The following is a 16659-nucleotide window of genomic DNA, read 5'->3' as shown; positions in this document are numbered from 1 at the left end:
CCCTTATTTATCGCTGCAACATTTGTTTGGGCCGAACCCCTTTCATAACGAAGGGCATTTCATTAAAATGGGCCTAGGCCCATGTTCCAACCCAAGAAGGCTGATTAATTAAATCAAGAACCCACGCCCTTTCGGAGTAGAGCCTACATCTAGCCACTCGGCCGAACTGCCTTGATTACTAATAGGAACTATTTATATAATTGATTTTATAGTTTTGGATTAAATGATGATACCAATTTATATTAACCCATTAACATGAAGGATGATTTTCAAATAAGTTCCATTCAAAGTAGATTTGAATTCAATTGACCAAATGAAATAAAAATAGATATAAAACAAACATAAGAAGACACTAAAATTTGGCAATAGATTTAACGTCATCAATGAATAATGTTTTCTTATTCCAATTATTGGACTTTGCTTTATTAAATTAATATCATATGGTACACTAAGAAAGAGATAGAGAGAGAACAAAAAACAACATAATTTTATTCATCATTAAGTTTCCCTTCCCACTGTTTTAGATGAATGAGGGGCTAAGCTACCAACATTTGATGGTCTGTAAGGGAAGACCCACAACTTTAAAATCAAAATATAAAACTAAATTTCATCACTATATAGTAATCAAATCCTCAACATCAGACGAGAAGGCTCAAAACAAGCTAACAATTTGCTGCTACAACAATAGAAGCTTCATTTATATATATATATATGAAATATGCAATACACACAATCCAACAATTATACAATTTGGTATCCTCTTTATTGTAAGGTCAAAGCTAGCTATGATATCTCTGTACAACATCAAGAGAAAAAAAATGGGTTGACAATCAATGTAAAAATTGTTCTCTTTTCAAGGAAAAACGAAGAGGTCTGAGATTTTGATATCAAGCATGATCACGGGTACAAAGGTTGTAACCAGAGATAAGCGAACTAATAGCAAAAGCAACAAAGGCAAGGAAAGACATGCTGACCGATGCACTGGCCATCTGCGTGAATTCATCTTTTCCCCAATTTGATTGCCAGTCATCAACACGTGTTGCGGCCGAGGAAGACGACGATATCAGAAGATATGCCAATGCCTGCCAATATAATCCAGGATTACATCATTAGTTGATGAAGAAACGAAGCAGGCAGAATAGCTAACAATCTTGGGTTATCAAGAAAGTTCTCGCTGAGACTCGAGAGGCAGAAGACTTGATGATTAACCACAATAGGTTTTGTTTGGATTCACTTTCAAGGTGTAACAGCCCAAATCTACTACTAGCACATATTGTCTTCTTTGGACTTTCCCCTCCGGACTTCCCCTCAAGATTTTAAAACGTGTCGACTAGAGAGAGGTTTCCACACTTTTATAAGGAATGCTTCATTTCCCTCTCCAACCGATATGATATTTCAAAGCTTAAAACCACTATTTTTTCACTTACAAACAACACTTAGAAAGTCAACCCAATCCAAACAAGCCCTTGAATATTTGAGCAAATCAGAAGCCTGAACAATCTACACTCACACAATGACACAATCAATCATTATACGAGACAAGTGATCAGCAGGCAGATCAACTATCAAGTTCATCCCCACTTGAATGATCGTCTCAGATTGAGTAAACCGTATTCAAGCGGTGAAGCAGAAAAAAGATTCTCCATGCAATTCAGCGAATTTCCTCTAGCCTAAGTAAACTAAACAAGCCTTGAACCATAGAGACACATTCATTGTAGCAGACTAACAGTGAAAGCATGCCTATAGATATTAAATAATATTCATTCAGACCCGCTTATTTGCACAACTAACCTGATCCATGAAGAAGTCAAAATGATAACGAAAGTGATGGCGTATCATATGGTTCTTCTTGAATAGAGTATAGACAAGATCAAATGCTTGAAACACTGCATACACGAACGCAATTATATTCACGGTGAGGCAGTACCTGTTGATAAATCGACTTGATGAGATAATATAAGACGGGAACAAACATACAGACTTCTAGAATAATTTGAACAAAAAGAATATGAGATACATCCTTTAAGTACGGTTTTCACGTTATAGCATGACATATTGATGTATTCTTGCAATACAAGGGAAGCTAAGAATAATGCCACATGATTGATTACAAAAAGGCATGGAAATTAAGAGACAGCTCTGATAGTGAGATTGCTTCCACCGCAATCCTTCACTCACAGTACAAACACTCGAAATTATACCAAAAACCAATATGAGAACTAAAAACTTAAACTCAAAGCAGCAAAAAACTCGGCGAAGGACATAAAAGTTGTAATACAAAGTTGTGGGTCAGACTGAATTAAATAGTGTAGCGAACGAATTCATTTGGATTGTGTATATCATTGAGAACTTGACAATCAATAGGTTGGAAGAAGGTGACAGCTCCATTTTAACATGGCATTAAAGATTGAGATTGAAGACTGCAACTAAGACACAAACTCATTTGAGGATAATATGGTGTACAACCAACAGAAGAATCTCAAAACCATTAATCACAATAATTGTTTCTAGTTTTGATTCTGGTTGGAAGGAAATTTATAGAATCCGAAGAATGGAAAGCTAATTGGTATGGTATTAATCTTGAGGTCCCACAGATCATACTACTAGTTAAAGATTAAAATACTCAAGTCTGCAAAGATTAAGCCTAAGGAATTGAACAACAATTCGGAAAGAAAATAACAAAACATCGAAAAGCAAATCTAATTTACTTCATTCTGTAGTTGAATAGCACTCAGATAGTAAAGAGGAGTCAAGAATCGTAAGAAGAAAACCTGTATTCCTTGTAACGATCAAAGGAGTCGCCACTCCAACCCTGAGTCTTATCAGACGCCATAACCGAAAACGAAATCAAGCAAACCGCCACTTCACACACTCTAAAACCTAAAGCCGCCTTCGTCAACGCATCGTCCTTCGACCTCCTCGACATCGGCGGCATTTGCTTCGGCGATCTCTCACCTCCACCACCGCGCTCCCCGATTCCACCTGCAGCCGGCCCTACTTTGGTCACCGACTGCGGCACATCCTCCTTCATTGCCCTATTAAACATAACCTTAGACGAAGTCGACCTATCTCCGGGAAAGCTCACATTCTCCGGCGTCTTCCGGGAGCTGGCGTAGGGAGACGGAAGCGGCGAGAACTGAGTACTCTTATCGACAACATCAACGGCGACAATCGCCTTGGAGTTATCTGTCTGCTTCTCAGGGGAGGTATCGGGAGAGGCATAAGGAGGGGTCTCCGGAAGGTCGCCGACGTCGAATCGGAGCGGCGAGTGGAAGCGCAGCGGTGAGTGTGGAGATTCCATCTGACTGTGAACCGATAACTCGGAATTTCTCGACGACGACTTCCTCATGGATGACGAGTCGTTCGATTTCAATTTAGCCTCAATCATTTTTCTTCCAACCTCGAAGGATTTTATTGAAAGATTTGCGGGAAAAATTAGTTCACAAAGAACGAAAAGAAATAAATAAAATAAAATAAAAAGGAAAAGGCTGTTTGGGAAGTCGGGAAAAAAAAGGTAGAGAAAGCAGAGGACTTTAGGGGGACTCGTCTCTAAGTTCGCGTTCGTAATTTGGAAGCCACGTGGCATCATTTTATTTGTAGGTTTAAAGTAACGGCGAGAATATATTCCAGTGCGGTACAGTGTACATAAGTTCTGAAGAAGGCGAGCTAATCTTACGTTCAGAATGGGAATAATAGAAAAAAAGAGTCTGGTTACACGTAAGGTTTTGTGTGACGTGGAAGAATTTGATTCGTTCATAGCAGTGGATTCTACCGTATTTTAGAGCCTCTCCGACAAAGTAAAGTGAGCTGCGAAGCCTACGATTCCTTTTTTTTTTTATTTAAATACATATTCCATCATTTAAAACCTTCACTGTCAAAGATGACTACTACTCACTCAAGATTCATCGTCAAATTGAGCTCTGTTTACTCCCACTCTTTACGACGTCGTTTTTTGCCACGTAATTGTTCTTTCAACTTCGAAGGTAATAACATATTCCCTTAATTACTCTAAATAATATCTCAATTAAAAGAAAATTATTAAATAGTTTTTAATTGTTATTAGTTTAATGACGGGCTCCACCTGACAAGTTTAACCTAGAAGATGAATTTCTCGACTAATTATTTTACGAACGTAATTTCAACATCCTGAGGGAGTAGTCGAAGCTCGAAGCTCGAAGCTCGAAGCTCGAAGCTCTCCAAAATTTAAAAGGAATTTGATTCTTATAAGCCGCAATAACAAAGCTTCTCTGGTCCTTGAAAAATGGATTACTCAAGTTACTTGACCCGACTTCATTCGTTCACACCTCCAACAATAAAAGCAAAGAACAATGCGAATTCGAAACCCCAACTTTAATATCTTTTCTCCATGGCATCAAAATATGAGCACACGAACTCAGTCTCCCTCTCGCATCCATAGTATATTCATAAAGGCATCATTTTTGTAATGTTATGTAGTGGACCTTCCTTACTTGCCCACTTCCTTTACAACACGCAACACACCCGACAAAAGCATCCCCTCCCTCTTCTTGACAGATCATCGAAAGAGGAAGCACTACCAATGCCTTTTCTGCTTTTAAGCCTACTCTCTTTACTTTTCATTTCCAATCAACCTTGTCCTTTACCAATGCTTTCAAAAGCTTCCCATAACAAAACTTGGGCATCCATGAAGAAGCAACACCTATACTTTCTATGCTTCATTCAATGTATATTTCCCCTATTATTCACTACATCTCACTCAAATATGTTCTCAGGAAAACAACCCTTCTATGCTAAATCATCACAATTTGATATCAAAGAAGCGCTGGGGGGAAATACGTATCTGGAAGGAAGACTCTTCTTTGCTCGAACCTTTCGTTACAGAGACTAGAACGTTCGTCCGGTTCGGAAGGGAAGTCGGGCATTGCCGTTCCTCTGATTCGGAAAGGAAACTGAACCTAGGCATGAGGCAAGAATCAAGCATGCATCACTCTGGTAACGTCAAGCGGTTGAAGAGTACAAGGAAACTTTGTTCAGGAACGACGTAGAGAAACCCGAGATCTGCACCTTCGACGTATGGACCGATACCCTGCAAAATTGGAGAGGAAGTCAAATGTACTGATACAAGTGATATGGCTCTTATCAGTTGACTTACCCTGCCGTTTAGTTGGAAAAGTTCTCCGTCAACCCATTGTGGATTTCGGAACCCAAATTCAGCTATTCTTCCTTGACCTTTATAACTAGCAACCTGGAAACACAAGATCTTTGAATTAGTCTCAGTCTACAAAACTGGATGACAACGTTATGTCAAGGACATATGGTAAATACCACTCCCAGTTCATCTGGATACATTCCACGGTTGGCGGTGCGGGTTCCTCCCCCAATTCTAGCCCGAAAAGTGACCTAAATTTATAAAAACATCAGGTCCAAAACACCACGACTTATGAACTCAAGACATGGAAACAAAAAGCTTGTCATTGTTCTTAACCAGTAAAATCCTAACAATATTAGAATTCAAACCTGGCCAGCAGGAACATTAAGATCACCAGTCAACTTTACTGCTTCTACATACTCAAAGAACTCCATATCTGAAGTCTTGTCCTTGTTGTCCAAATCATTCCAATGTCCAAATTTTCGCCTCAACTGCACCACCTCAGTGCCATAAGGGCCGAATGCACCAACATAGAGACCTGTTCCACAACAAGTCTCATTAACCATTTACACATGGTGTAGCTAATGTCAAAACAAGAACAAACGACTCACCATCAAATGGATCTAGGTCTCCCCTCGATGTGGTAATCCGACTGAAAGTAGTATATTCAGATAGTTTACTCCGCTTCTGTGCTTGACTGACAGTCAGTTTGACTATCTCCCGAACATTCCTCGAAATCTAGAATAAAGTGATTCAGTAATTTTACAATAAAACAAGAACTTACAAAAGGATGAAAAAACAATTTCTGAACCCACAGCATTGGATATCAACCTCACCTTTGGGGAAACCTTATCAACACCCCAAAATGCCTTGGCGACATCAGCTGGCATAAGCTCAGAAACACCTTGGGCTGTTAAAGCTGCCACTTTGACCTTTGAGACTTTATTGTCTGTAGCATCAAGATCTACGCCTCTCCCAGGATTATGCAGCACAAAAGAATCTCTGTCCATATCCTTAATATAAGCAGGATGGCGTACAAACTCATCCTTGGTAGGAGTCTCTTCACTGTTATGTACAACCCCACCAATATAAAGCTTTATATCTAATTCCTTTTCGTCGTCACCGGCATCGCTATTCTCACCTAAGGAAACTGTCTCGGGCTTAATCTCATCTAACTTATCCATTGCATCATCAGAATTCCCACTAGTCCCCGTTTTCTCATTGTCTTCTTGCATCAATTGCTTGACAGAGTTAGCGTCTTCAATGACTTCCTCGGGAACATTGATATTCATTACTTTAACTTTTAATCCCGGAATTTTCTCTTTCAAAAAATTTATCACTCCCTTTATTCCCTCCTCAGTAGCTTCTTCCGTAGTAATGCTCTTCTCCTCACTTTTCTCCTTCGTGGCTTCATTCTCTGGAACGTCTACAGTAGCTTGATTCTTGATTCCAGATGTGGAAGGGCTATTTGAAGGCTCTGATGGTTGACTTGTTGAGATTAACGATTTTCCTTTGGATCGTTGCAAGTACACAACCTGCAACATATACAAATTGAAATAGTCTCTCATTAACTTTTGGTGTCAGATACATGGTTACAGACAATAGCAATGGATTCTTTTGTTAGCCCACGTACTAAATAAAACCCTTGAGCTTAATTCTAAAAGCAAAGCCTCAGTGCAAGTTATTTAAGCTCTATTCATTTGAACTTGAAGCTGAGACGTCAGCAAAAATTTCAAATGTGAAAGAGAACATGACTACATGAGAAGGCTCATATGAAAGACATAAAATAAATATTTTCACAGAAAAATGGGTAACAATGTTTCAAGTGAGGATTCTGTAACCTGCATGACATATCTCTCTTCATCTTTGACAACAAAAATCTCAAACAATGGAGTTCCTGGCGATGCAGTAACCAACTGTCTGTGACAGACAAGAATTACGTGTGAGTGTTCTCCAAATAATAGCGGTGTCTGTGTTCACAAACGAGACGAAGATCTTACCTTGGACTGTAACCCCTTCCAATAAATCTCCCAACGCCAGGAGTTATGCGTATTAGTCGGCCAAAGGGATCATCTGAATCCTGAGAGTACCCCACCCACCAGCCCACCTGCTCAAAAAATGGTTCAGAAAACATCAATAAATTTTCATTGCCATATATTTCAACTTGATTTCAGCAAATAAAAATAACAGTGATGAGCTTAAGAACATGCTTGGAATAGCTTTCCAGGTGCTTCAAAAAGGGGTTTTGGAAAGTCATTCCAAACAAGCCCTCAAATGTTTTGGGGTAGAATCCTGCAAGATTACCAGTCCACTTCCTGTGCATTTACACAGCATCGACGCATCCTGGTACCGCTCCTCCTCTATTGCACTCTGCAAATCTTTATAAAAATTACATTAGGAGGTGACCATAAAATTGACAATCTTGGTAAGTAATATAAATCTTGGTTTGACCTTCAACTGGTACATGATTTCAGCAACACTGTCCTTTTGTGTAGTTTCGGTAATAGCCAGTTTCAATTTTGCAGCTTCTTCAAAGTCTTCTTTCTCAACAGCCTCTTCAAGTTGAAACTGTAACACACCGACTAGAACTCATGAGCCAATAACAAGTAGAAAATTAATAGACAACACACATACAAAAGAAATGCAATGAAAAGTAAGGAAACACAAATGTAGAGACTAGTTGCTTAAACTACTGCCCACAAACATGTTTTTTCAAACTATTGCATTAGAGGATGAACACAAAATTGCATGACCCTAATTTTTCATTATGAAGCATTAAAACTCAAATCTAATCATCGCCCAAGCAACGAACCAAAACCCACTTGATGAAATCCACAATCATCCCAGTTTCTTGTGTACACAAATAATGACAGAAAGAACTGCACCTTAAGAACAGAGGCAAAGCTTTCTGCCTGTTCCATTTCAGAGAAATAACGACTCCACCTACTCCAATCCCATTCCAAGGAAGAAGAAGATGATGATGACGATGATGACGATGAGTTGCTATCACTGTAGTCGCTAGTATTGCCATTTCCTCTGCAGCGACAAAACAAGGTAGAATTCCTGGGATTCCTAGATGAAGTAAGTGAAAGCTTGCCCTGATTCTGTACAGCAAAACCCCAACTCAAAGTCAGCTTCGAATCATTAGATTTCTTGGTGGATAAATCGAAGCAACAAAAGGGACTGAATTGGAGCATGGGTATTGCTTGTCCAGCAACCCACGAGGTGTTGGCGACCCCCATCTCACAGCTTTCACCGTCTCGGCTCTCCTGACCGCGCCCTCTTCTTCAACAACTTGTTTTTTCTTCTTCTGGTTGGCGCTAGATTTTTGTTTCTGTAGGGGTGAGAGGGAAAGAAGAGAGAAAGGTGAGAGTGAATAAAGGATAGAATCCTTCCTCCCTCGGATAACTTTTTAGCCTGTTAAAAAAAGAAGGCCCATCAGATTTGTAGGTACCCTACATTGTTGCTCCACATGAACAGAGACACCCCTTCTGCTACAACCGAACCGAAAATGAAAGAAACTATATATATAATATTTTTTTGAAAAAAGATCATTTTGGTATTTCAACTTTTTAATTTTATTCGAGCCTAGTCTTACACCACCAAATTGACAATGGAAGCTTATTGATCTCATGTATCAAATCTAGCTTGTCTTTTATTCTATTACCCGGACTCTTATTTTGAACAATGTAGATTTGAGAATATCTACACGTAGATTTTACGACAAAAAAAAAAGAAAAAAAAACTTCTTGGATGACTTATGATGGAATAATTTCTCGAATTAGTTTTAAATAGCTAAACTAAAGAAAGGAAAAAAAACATATCAATTCAATGACACTAATGAAGCTTAAACGAAACATTTCTACAGAATTTGAGTATTATCTCGAGGAGTTGAAAATATAGAATGATATCCAAAACATCCTTCAAGTGGCAAGCCGATTGGTTTAAGTGGAATCAATTCGTTTATTGGCTTCTTTCATAATTGGGACAATGGATAGATGGATTTTCCATGATCATTAGTTGAGTCAACTGACTTGACAGGTTCAATTATTTGGATAAAATAGATGGTCAACAATATTATAGTGGTCAAGTAGTAATAATTGACATTTAACACGGACGTCTTTGAAAAGAAAGAAAGAATATTTCCCACGTCAAATAATCAAAACAAATAAATTGATAAAACGTGATTGAATTTATCAGATTTAAGTCGATTTTATCACTATTTTAAATTTATCCCATGTAATTATGAAGATAACAATGGTTTACATTATTCTACAAATATAACAACAATAGAACGAATTTATGGTTAAAATAAGTAGTTTGGCATAAAAAATCAAACCACACGAAACATACCACAGGAAAAGCATTGAAGTATAAACATATGAACGCACCAGCAAAAAATGTAATTAAATTAAAGATGGGAGTCCTATATTTTTATGTATTAGTTTAGGAAATATTTTAACATGTTATAAACTTATAATTTATTCGTATGATTTTTTGAATAAATTGTGTCAATAATTGCTTAAAGAAAACGTGGGAGCCGTGGTGGCCATATTCTTGGCACTTCCTGATTGGTTCTTTAGTCATGAAAGGGATTCGGAAAAATATGCTAATTTCTTTTATCTTCCCAATGCAGAGGTCCAATGTCATCATGTACAAATAGTCCCGCACAGTCTCGACACTTATCATTCATGAAATTTGTGGAATATTTCTTTTTTTTCTTTTTTTTTTTTTTTTAAAAAAAAAACAAAGAAATAACAAAGTAAGATAAAACCAAAAATATCAGCAGGGTGTCTCTAAAATTTTGCATCCTACTTTATTTAGTCTTCACCCATATTTTCTTTTTTTAGACTTTTCTTTTGGAGCTTTCCCTCAAAGCTTTTAAAACGATCTACTAGTAAGAGCTTTCTCCAACTAACATGGGATCTCATAATCCACCCCAAGTCCGATCACACAATCCACCCCTTGAAGGCTCGCTGGCACACTTGACTGTATTTAGCTCTAGATCTAGCTCTAGCTCTGATACCATTTGTAAAATAATTTTTAATAAAAAGGCTAAATGGAGTGAAATCTAAAGTTGAAACGGGAAAGATCCAATTCAGATACCATTTTTATAAGGTAGAATGAAAAAAATAAAAATGGAAGGATGTCAGTCACCACATTTATTCGTTGAGGCTGCTCCACTGCTGGTGAGGAATGGAGTGCGGACATTTTCCGATAAAATATGACCCGACCTGACCTGAAGATACAAGCAAGCAAAGACAAATTAACACTAAACTAGGTAAACTATGAACTCATTTTTTAATACTACCGCCCGCTTTGCTCTCTTCAAGTTAGTGGAAAAACGTCCGTCAACCAGAGAATTGAATTGAGAAACAACCATCAGCAATTGGAACAGTTAAAACATACCTGTAAAACTAGAAGATTCTCCAGTGGAATCGCAAGATCTGCTTTGAAGCACATGCCCAGTCTCCCTTCCCAGGCGGCTGAATAGTCAAGCACTGAGATCTAAAATTAATTATGATGAACAAGATACAGGTAAAGATGAACAGAAGAAAAAAAATAAGTTTTGCGAGCATGTAAGTAGATTCCTTGGAAACAAAAAATCAAACGTCCGAGCTTTTCTAATACACAGTTGCCGGGATTTGCAAGTGGTGAGATTTGGACACTAAAATCGTTTAGCTTTTACAGGAGCAGTTAGAAGCGGTCAAAATAGAAAGGGAGAAAAACACCCCCAACTACCTAGCATTGTGGCGTGGACTGACTCGAAGACACGGGTCTTACGGGAGACCTTTCCGGTACAGTTTGGTCATGGGAAGATCCATTCTCAGCATTCTCAGCAACTTCCAAAGCACTAGCAGACTCTAAATCACCGTGTGCAACAGTGTTTTCTGTGTGAACAGGCCGAAGCAGACCCTGCAATCTCACCAGATAACTTTGGCTGGAAGGTTGAGGTCTCATATAACGGTTGGCCGTAACAACACTTGCAGATGGCCTTTCAGTATCAGAATGAAGATTGGACAGAGCACTAAGATCAAGGTTTGGGAAAACCGAACAGCGACATCGAGGGCATTTCACATTTAGTCGAAGCCACTCGTCAATGCATCCTACATGGAAATTATGAGCACAAGGGAGGCCACGAACCTGCACCAATTTATAATGACCGTAACTTCATTTTCAATAATTTATTGACCAACAAAAGGTTCGTGCTTTCATGTATTTATTATAACCATGAATCTAGGATTCCCCAACTTCTGTAGCTCAAGGGTTCCCAGAAAGAGCATGAAATGCAGTAAAATACAAATCATAAACAAGCGACGTTCTTTTACACCCACTAGTTTTCCGAACTTCTATAAATGAAATGGAAAGACAAGAAAAATCAATTACCTCGTTTCCTACATGGAACTCTTCTAAGCAGATAGGGCATTCACAGCAATCTGTTGGAACAGCCTTTAACCTGAATTTGGGAAGTTCCTCAATAAGTGCTTCCACAGCTTCCCTCTGTCCAAGCATCAACAAATAGCTTGACCATCAGAATTAAAAACAAAAAATTTGGACATAAATACGGACCCACATAATGGTTTACATAGTAGACAGATTTCTTAAAGAATTAGACAAGACCTCTCATGAAAAATTTAAAGGCGGAGAACCTAAGAAACCAAGCCCTCTTTCGGAAGAACTTCCGAATACACAATGCTCTCATTTCATGTCAATCAACTTCCCTCGAATTTTTAACGAGCTACAGCCACTAAGAGGGAAAATGGTAGCAACAGCACAAAACTACTCTTATGCTAACAGACAACAGGTGTTGGGAAAACCTCACGAATATTGATGACAAAATGTCAACTCAGGCCAAATAGACTTACCTGAGCAGGAGTCAAATAAAGTCCAGGATGATATGCAGCAGCATCTTGGCCCATTACTCTTGTTTCTTGTCCTGCGGCTTCAAAAGCCCAATCAGGTACTCGGATCATGTCAACTAAGACCTGTAATAAAAGACTGTTCACTATCAGTTTTGTCACATGGGCAAAATTATAGAGGGAAAAAAAAATGAAAGACACAAATGTTTATTTGATGCCCGATAAGTATTTTGTCCCTAAAGGTCATGCTTTTCATGTTCTCTTTCTCAAGTCTTTTGTTGATTTCTGTTTAGAAGTCTTATGTCTTAGCCGGAATGTCTTTATCTTTCCATTGTGATTCTCTTTATTTATTTCTTTCGTTTACTGTTTCCAATTTCACTCACCTGTGGAGTTCATATCTTTTATGCATTGGTCTCTTTTTCATTTCATCAATGAAAAGTTTAATTTCTTGTTAAAAAAATATAAGAAAATCAAATTTTCAAATATATATTTTTTTAAGAATAGAACCACAAACTAAAAAAAACCTAAAGTATATATTTATGATTTTGATTGAATCGTAATCCAGTTCAAAATGTCCACTTCAACTTTCTTCATGACCAATTCATTGGGTGTTTGCATTTTGAAAGAATCACCAGGCAAAAAAAATGGTTTTTGTTTTTAATTCAAAGCACAGAATATATTGTAGAAAAAATTTATAAAAGTAGATATGCATATAATATAGGTGATCTATGGACGTCATTACAAATATCAGGCAGAAAAATTGATAACGTAGAATGAAAATTAATGCACATCCTTTAAGTTCCAAAATCTAAGAAGGCAGGAAGCTTAATTGCTTACCCCATATTCTGATACAGGGATCCCTTGTTGCGCCCGAAATAAGAGTGCTTGTCTACGAGTTAACCACTACATGGAGGTTTCAAAGATAAATACGTGAATTTCATGTATAAATAAAGAAAAATATTTGAGAATTTTCAACATGAACTCGCTAAAAAGTGTAAAAGTGGCACATAAAGACAACTGTTAGCCAAGCTACAAATTATTGGAGAGTCTAGACGTAATTCATAATGAACTCCAATGATAATCTGCATAGTAAACATAATAGAACCAACCTTTCCCAATGACATGCAAGCAATGCATACGAGTGCACAGTAGCTAAAAAGAAGCCAAATAAGGAATCCCCATTTCTGGCCTTGCTCAAAAAGCTGACAGATTTAAACCAATACCTCCATAAATATTTAAAAAAAGTATGAAAATTCAAATGGTAGCGATGGGAGTTGAAATAGAAAATAGCATACACATTTATGGGCTTCTCTAAACCATAAAGTACCGATGGCAGTCCAAGCCCAAAGAAATGGATATAGCAGAAGTGCAAGGATTGAAAGGACCACAATTCTTCCACAAAATCGAGCATACCTCTGCTGCCACCCAAAGTCCCTACGATACACAAGTTTAGAAGACAAGAAAATCTCCAATGGCAGAAATATTGCACAAGAAAAATAGAGCGAGAAAAATGTATTGTCAATTAAAATGGGGGGGGNGGGGGGGGGGGGGGGGGAGTAGGCAGGTGTGGATGTATATAACTAAATAATTAATTCAGGGGTATAAACATTTGTCAGTTCTAGACCTCTTGGTCAAATGTAATTGACTTGTATAGAAAAACTTATGCAGCATCCCCATTCCCAAATGAAATAAGGTTTATAGTAATTCAACACAAAACCAGAAAGTGAACATTCATGACTTGAAGCTTCATAATTAGCCCCAAGAGAATAAAACAAATTTGGCAAACAGAACATAATTCTTTAAATCAGCAACAGATGTTCTTTTCTTTTCTTTTCTTTTTCACACTTTGGTCACCATGCTTCTGATGAGGAGTCAAAAGTCCACAATCTTTGCACGTCAGAATCGATGTTTGTTTTGATCTTTGCCCCAAAAATTAAAAACGTTAAGATCAAACCATACCATCCATAATGAAGGTATCGGAGAAACATTTTTCTCCTTTAATTTACTTTCTGACAACACAATATCTCTATAAAGCTTTTCACAAATGGAGAATTAATAGAAGAACTGTACGATTTTGCTAGCCCAAATTGACGTAAAACTATAAGTTGGAAGCCTTACAAACCCATTCCAGCAGCAAGTCCATTATCTACAAACATCAGCAGGCGGAAAACAAAGACGGTAGTATAATCAACCTGTACAACAAATAACAATAAAAAATAAACAAACCAACTATCGTTGAGTTCCAAAAAATTACAAGAGAAAACAACAAATTAATAATAATATCTGATACTTGTTGAAAGTTGAGTACAACTTACCAAAATCCATATATGCAAGGGATGTACACAAGTATGGTACCTCTTCCAGTTGATCGAAACAACTACTCTATCGAGCAAAATAGTTAAAGAAAATACACAAATAAAAAATGTTAAGAGAAAGACATTGCTCTTGAATTTAAAGCATAGGATATGAGTATGTCTCGTTTCAAACTCTAATGCCAAAGAAATATAAAGAGCAAATCCACCCAAGCTTCAAATCATGGCTAAACAATAAGTGGAAAAGCAGACCATAAAAGAAAATGCAGCAGCCATGAGTCATCATTCAACCATTGTAAAAGACTGAAAAGAATCCGATACAAACAAACACTAAAATTCCCCAAAACACTGAAGGATACACACTAATCGCGAGCATCGACAAGAAAAAACCGTCATACCTGCAAAAAGAAGAAATAAGTCGCAAAAGCCTATCAAGCTAACTACGAACTACTGCTCCGGCACCATACTATAGATTATGCTAAAACAGAATTTCATTGAATTGAAGAGCGAGGCCTGAAAGACTCACCACTTGAAATCGACCCCTCGAGCAGCCATAGATGAGAGAAATTTTCACTAGAACAAGCTGGATGGAGAATCACAAACCGCCATACGACGGTGTAGAAGCCTGATCGAATCTGATGGCAATGAATCGGAAATAATCACGAGAACAAGAGCTGGTTCTCGTAGGATCATGGATAGAACAACAGGAGCGAAATTTTGGAGGCAGAAAAAGAGAAATGAGCAATATGAGCAGTAGAGCAAAGCGGTGAGAGACGGGCGGAAATGGGAACAAGACGGAAGCGGAAAACGTAAGACTGTTCTTAACGGAATTTGCAAGCCGTGGCGCCGTTTCTTCGCGGCGTCAAAATTCTAGTACGCATGCAGCTATCCACACGCGGCATTATTTGAGCTACATCGGCCCATAAGCCCAATCCACTTTGGTTTAAGTGGGCCATAACTCATAAGCCCAATAACTCGCTGCACGTTCAGTATATAATATATGGATTTTAATCTTTTAAGTCTCTTATGCAAGGTCGCATCTCAAATCATCTTGGTTTTGAATTATTAAGACTCATATGTCTCAACGCATTGATAGATTCCATCATGCCATCGAAAACAGACCTACTTGTCATTCATAATATCGGGAGACTTAGAACATCCTTCTCTCCAGTGTCCATGTCATGTCATTGATAGACTCCATATTGAATAGCAAGTATATAATCGAACCTCAAACATGTGGGTTGGAGTGCAACGCGAGCATGCTCATGCAACCCAATATTTTCTTTGAAATAAATATTAAAAAAAAGAAAAATTAAGAGTAAAGGGAAAGAAAGAGGGAGTGCAAGGTTTTTAGAGGTTTTGATTCATTTACTTTACTTGGCACCCACCAAAAACGAACCATGTCCTCAGACGTCCTCACCATTGTTTCTTCTTTTCAGCCTTTTCAGCTCTGAAGTAAAGTGAGGCCCCAACCTAATTATTCCTCTGCTGTTTGCTTCGCCATGTCGTTTTACCATTTACTTCTTTTATTCCCTTTTCCCCTTTTTTATTTTTTATTTCTATTTAAATCTTTTAATTAATTCACAGTCCACCTCATTTTAAATTAGTAATTCACAGTGTGCAGAAATCTGGATAATTTCTATATTCAAACACTTTAGGTTGGATTAGTTTATTTATATGTCAGCAAGTTCGTAAACCCATGTAATTTTTTTGTTGGTTCATTCATTTTAGATAACCCAACTCAATTCTATTTATTAAAAAATTAAAAAAAAAAAATCATCTTTTGACTTGTAATTAAGTCTTATTATAATTATTATTATTACTTTTTGGTATTTATGCATGGGAGTTTGGGAATGGCTTTTGTAAAGATACTTGAGTTTTAAACACTTAGTCAAAAGCGCTATTAACTAGACTCTTAAAAAGGCATTTTTTTAAAATAATTTTAATTGTATTTATATTATTTTAATCAATTTAATATTTTTAACCCTATAATTTTATATTAACAAAATTAATTTTTCATCGTTAAAAACATATTTTCGAGTAATTATACAAAAAAAAAACAATAATTTAAATAATTTTAGAGTAATTTATAAAGTGATAGACTAAAATGTAAATGTGTTTGAATTGACGATTAAATATATTTTTTATCACAAAAATATGTATTTTTAAAGAGCTAATATAGCAGGAAAGCTATTTAAAGCATATGTAAAAAAAGGAATAAATAAAAGTTTAATAATGTCTCGGGTAAATATAAAGTTTATTAATATGGTAACTGACATAGTATTAAATGTAATCATAAAGGTGGATAAGCTTTTGTACATGTCGAGACAGTTGAAATAGTTATAAACAACATTAATTA

General features: G+C 37.1%; 3 protein-coding genes across 7 annotated transcripts; all 3 read right to left on the bottom strand.

The window, feature by feature from the left end:
* Window positions 1-677: 677 nt before the first annotated feature.
* LOC111485636 (CASP-like protein 4A2) lies at window positions 678-3627 on the bottom strand. The gene is made up of 3 exons (XM_023132609.1): window positions 2772-3627; window positions 1792-1927; window positions 678-1082 (listed from the first exon to the last, which is right to left on the bottom strand). The coding sequence occupies exons 1-3, from the start codon at window positions 3587-3589 to the stop codon at window positions 888-890; spliced, it is 1149 nt and encodes a 382-aa protein (XP_022988377.1). The 5' UTR covers window positions 3590-3627; the 3' UTR covers window positions 678-887.
* Window positions 3628-4393: 766 nt separating this feature from the next.
* Window positions 4394-8585, bottom strand: LOC111485618 (protein EXECUTER 2, chloroplastic-like). The gene is made up of 11 exons (XM_023132582.1): window positions 8014-8585; window positions 7580-7696; window positions 7433-7498; window positions 7129-7235; window positions 6970-7048; window positions 5965-6663; window positions 5740-5866; window positions 5497-5666; window positions 5305-5379; window positions 5132-5224; window positions 4394-5065 (listed from the first exon to the last, which is right to left on the bottom strand). Exons 1-11 carry the CDS (start codon window positions 8368-8370, stop codon window positions 4964-4966), a joined length of 1992 nt encoding a protein of 663 aa, XP_022988350.1. The 5' UTR covers window positions 8371-8585; the 3' UTR covers window positions 4394-4963.
* Window positions 8586-10184: 1599 nt separating this feature from the next.
* LOC111485643 (E3 ubiquitin-protein ligase SIS3-like) lies at window positions 10185-15082 on the bottom strand. 5 transcript variants are annotated; one of them, XR_002718695.1, is made up of 12 exons: window positions 14827-15082; window positions 14660-14698; window positions 14304-14370; window positions 14107-14180; window positions 13284-13422; window positions 13098-13190; window positions 12826-12891; window positions 11995-12114; window positions 11516-11629; window positions 10871-11272; window positions 10538-10629; window positions 10185-10367 (listed from the first exon to the last, which is right to left on the bottom strand). XR_002718695.1 is itself a non-coding variant. In XM_023132617.1 (10 exons), exons 1-10 carry the CDS (start codon window positions 14853-14855, stop codon window positions 10871-10873), a joined length of 1143 nt encoding a protein of 380 aa, XP_022988385.1. In that variant the 5' UTR covers window positions 14856-15082; the 3' UTR covers window positions 10696-10870. The 5 variants fall into 5 exon arrangements, 2 of the variants coding, with proteins under 2 accessions (XP_022988385.1, XP_022988386.1); XR_002718694.1 differs by having other exon boundaries at window positions 10185-10362; XR_002718696.1 differs by having other exon boundaries at window positions 10538-10614.
* Window positions 15083-16659: the final 1577 nt, after the last annotated feature.

The sequence above is a fragment of the Cucurbita maxima genome, unplaced genomic scaffold (assembly GCF_002738345.1).
Source record: "Cucurbita maxima cultivar Rimu unplaced genomic scaffold, Cmax_1.0 Cma_Scf00010, whole genome shotgun sequence".
Taxonomy (NCBI): Eukaryota; Viridiplantae; Streptophyta; class Magnoliopsida; order Cucurbitales; family Cucurbitaceae; genus Cucurbita; species Cucurbita maxima.
This window is presented reverse-complemented; position numbering and strand designations above follow the sequence as displayed.

Bases quoted from the DNA above. Each gene is read 5' to 3' on its own strand.
- LOC111485636 (XM_023132609.1), bottom strand. From the start codon at position 3,589: ATGATGCCACGTGGCTTCCAAATTACGAACGCGAACTTAGAGACGAGT. The intron at 1,928-2,771 runs GTTTTCTTCTTA...ATTTATCAACAG, and splicing joins GATCGTTACAAGGAATACAG to GTACTGCCTCACCGTGAATA. The intron at 1,083-1,791 runs GTTAGTTGTGCA...TTATATTGGCAG, and splicing joins TTGACTTCTTCATGGATCAG to GCATTGGCATATCTTCTGAT.
- LOC111485618 (XM_023132582.1), bottom strand. From the start codon at position 8,370: ATGGGGGTCGCCAACACCTCGTGGGTTGCTGGACAAGCAATACCCATG. The intron at 7,499-7,579 runs GTCAAACCAAGA...AAAGATTTGCAG, and splicing joins AAATCATGTACCAGTTGAAG to AGTGCAATAGAGGAGGAGCG. The intron at 5,380-5,496 runs GTTTGAATTCTA...TTATAAATTTAG, and splicing joins TTAATGTTCCTGCTGGCCAG to GTCACTTTTCGGGCTAGAAT.
- LOC111485643 (XM_023132617.1), bottom strand. From the start codon at position 14,855: ATGGCTGCTCGAGGGGTCGATTTCAAGTG. The intron at 12,115-12,825 runs GTAAGCAATTAA...CTTTTATTACAG, and splicing joins TCCCTGTATCAGAATATGGG to GTCTTAGTTGACATGATCCG. The intron at 11,630-11,994 runs GTAAGTCTATTT...ATGCTTGGACAG, and splicing joins TTTATTTGACTCCTGCTCAG to AGGGAAGCTGTGGAAGCACT.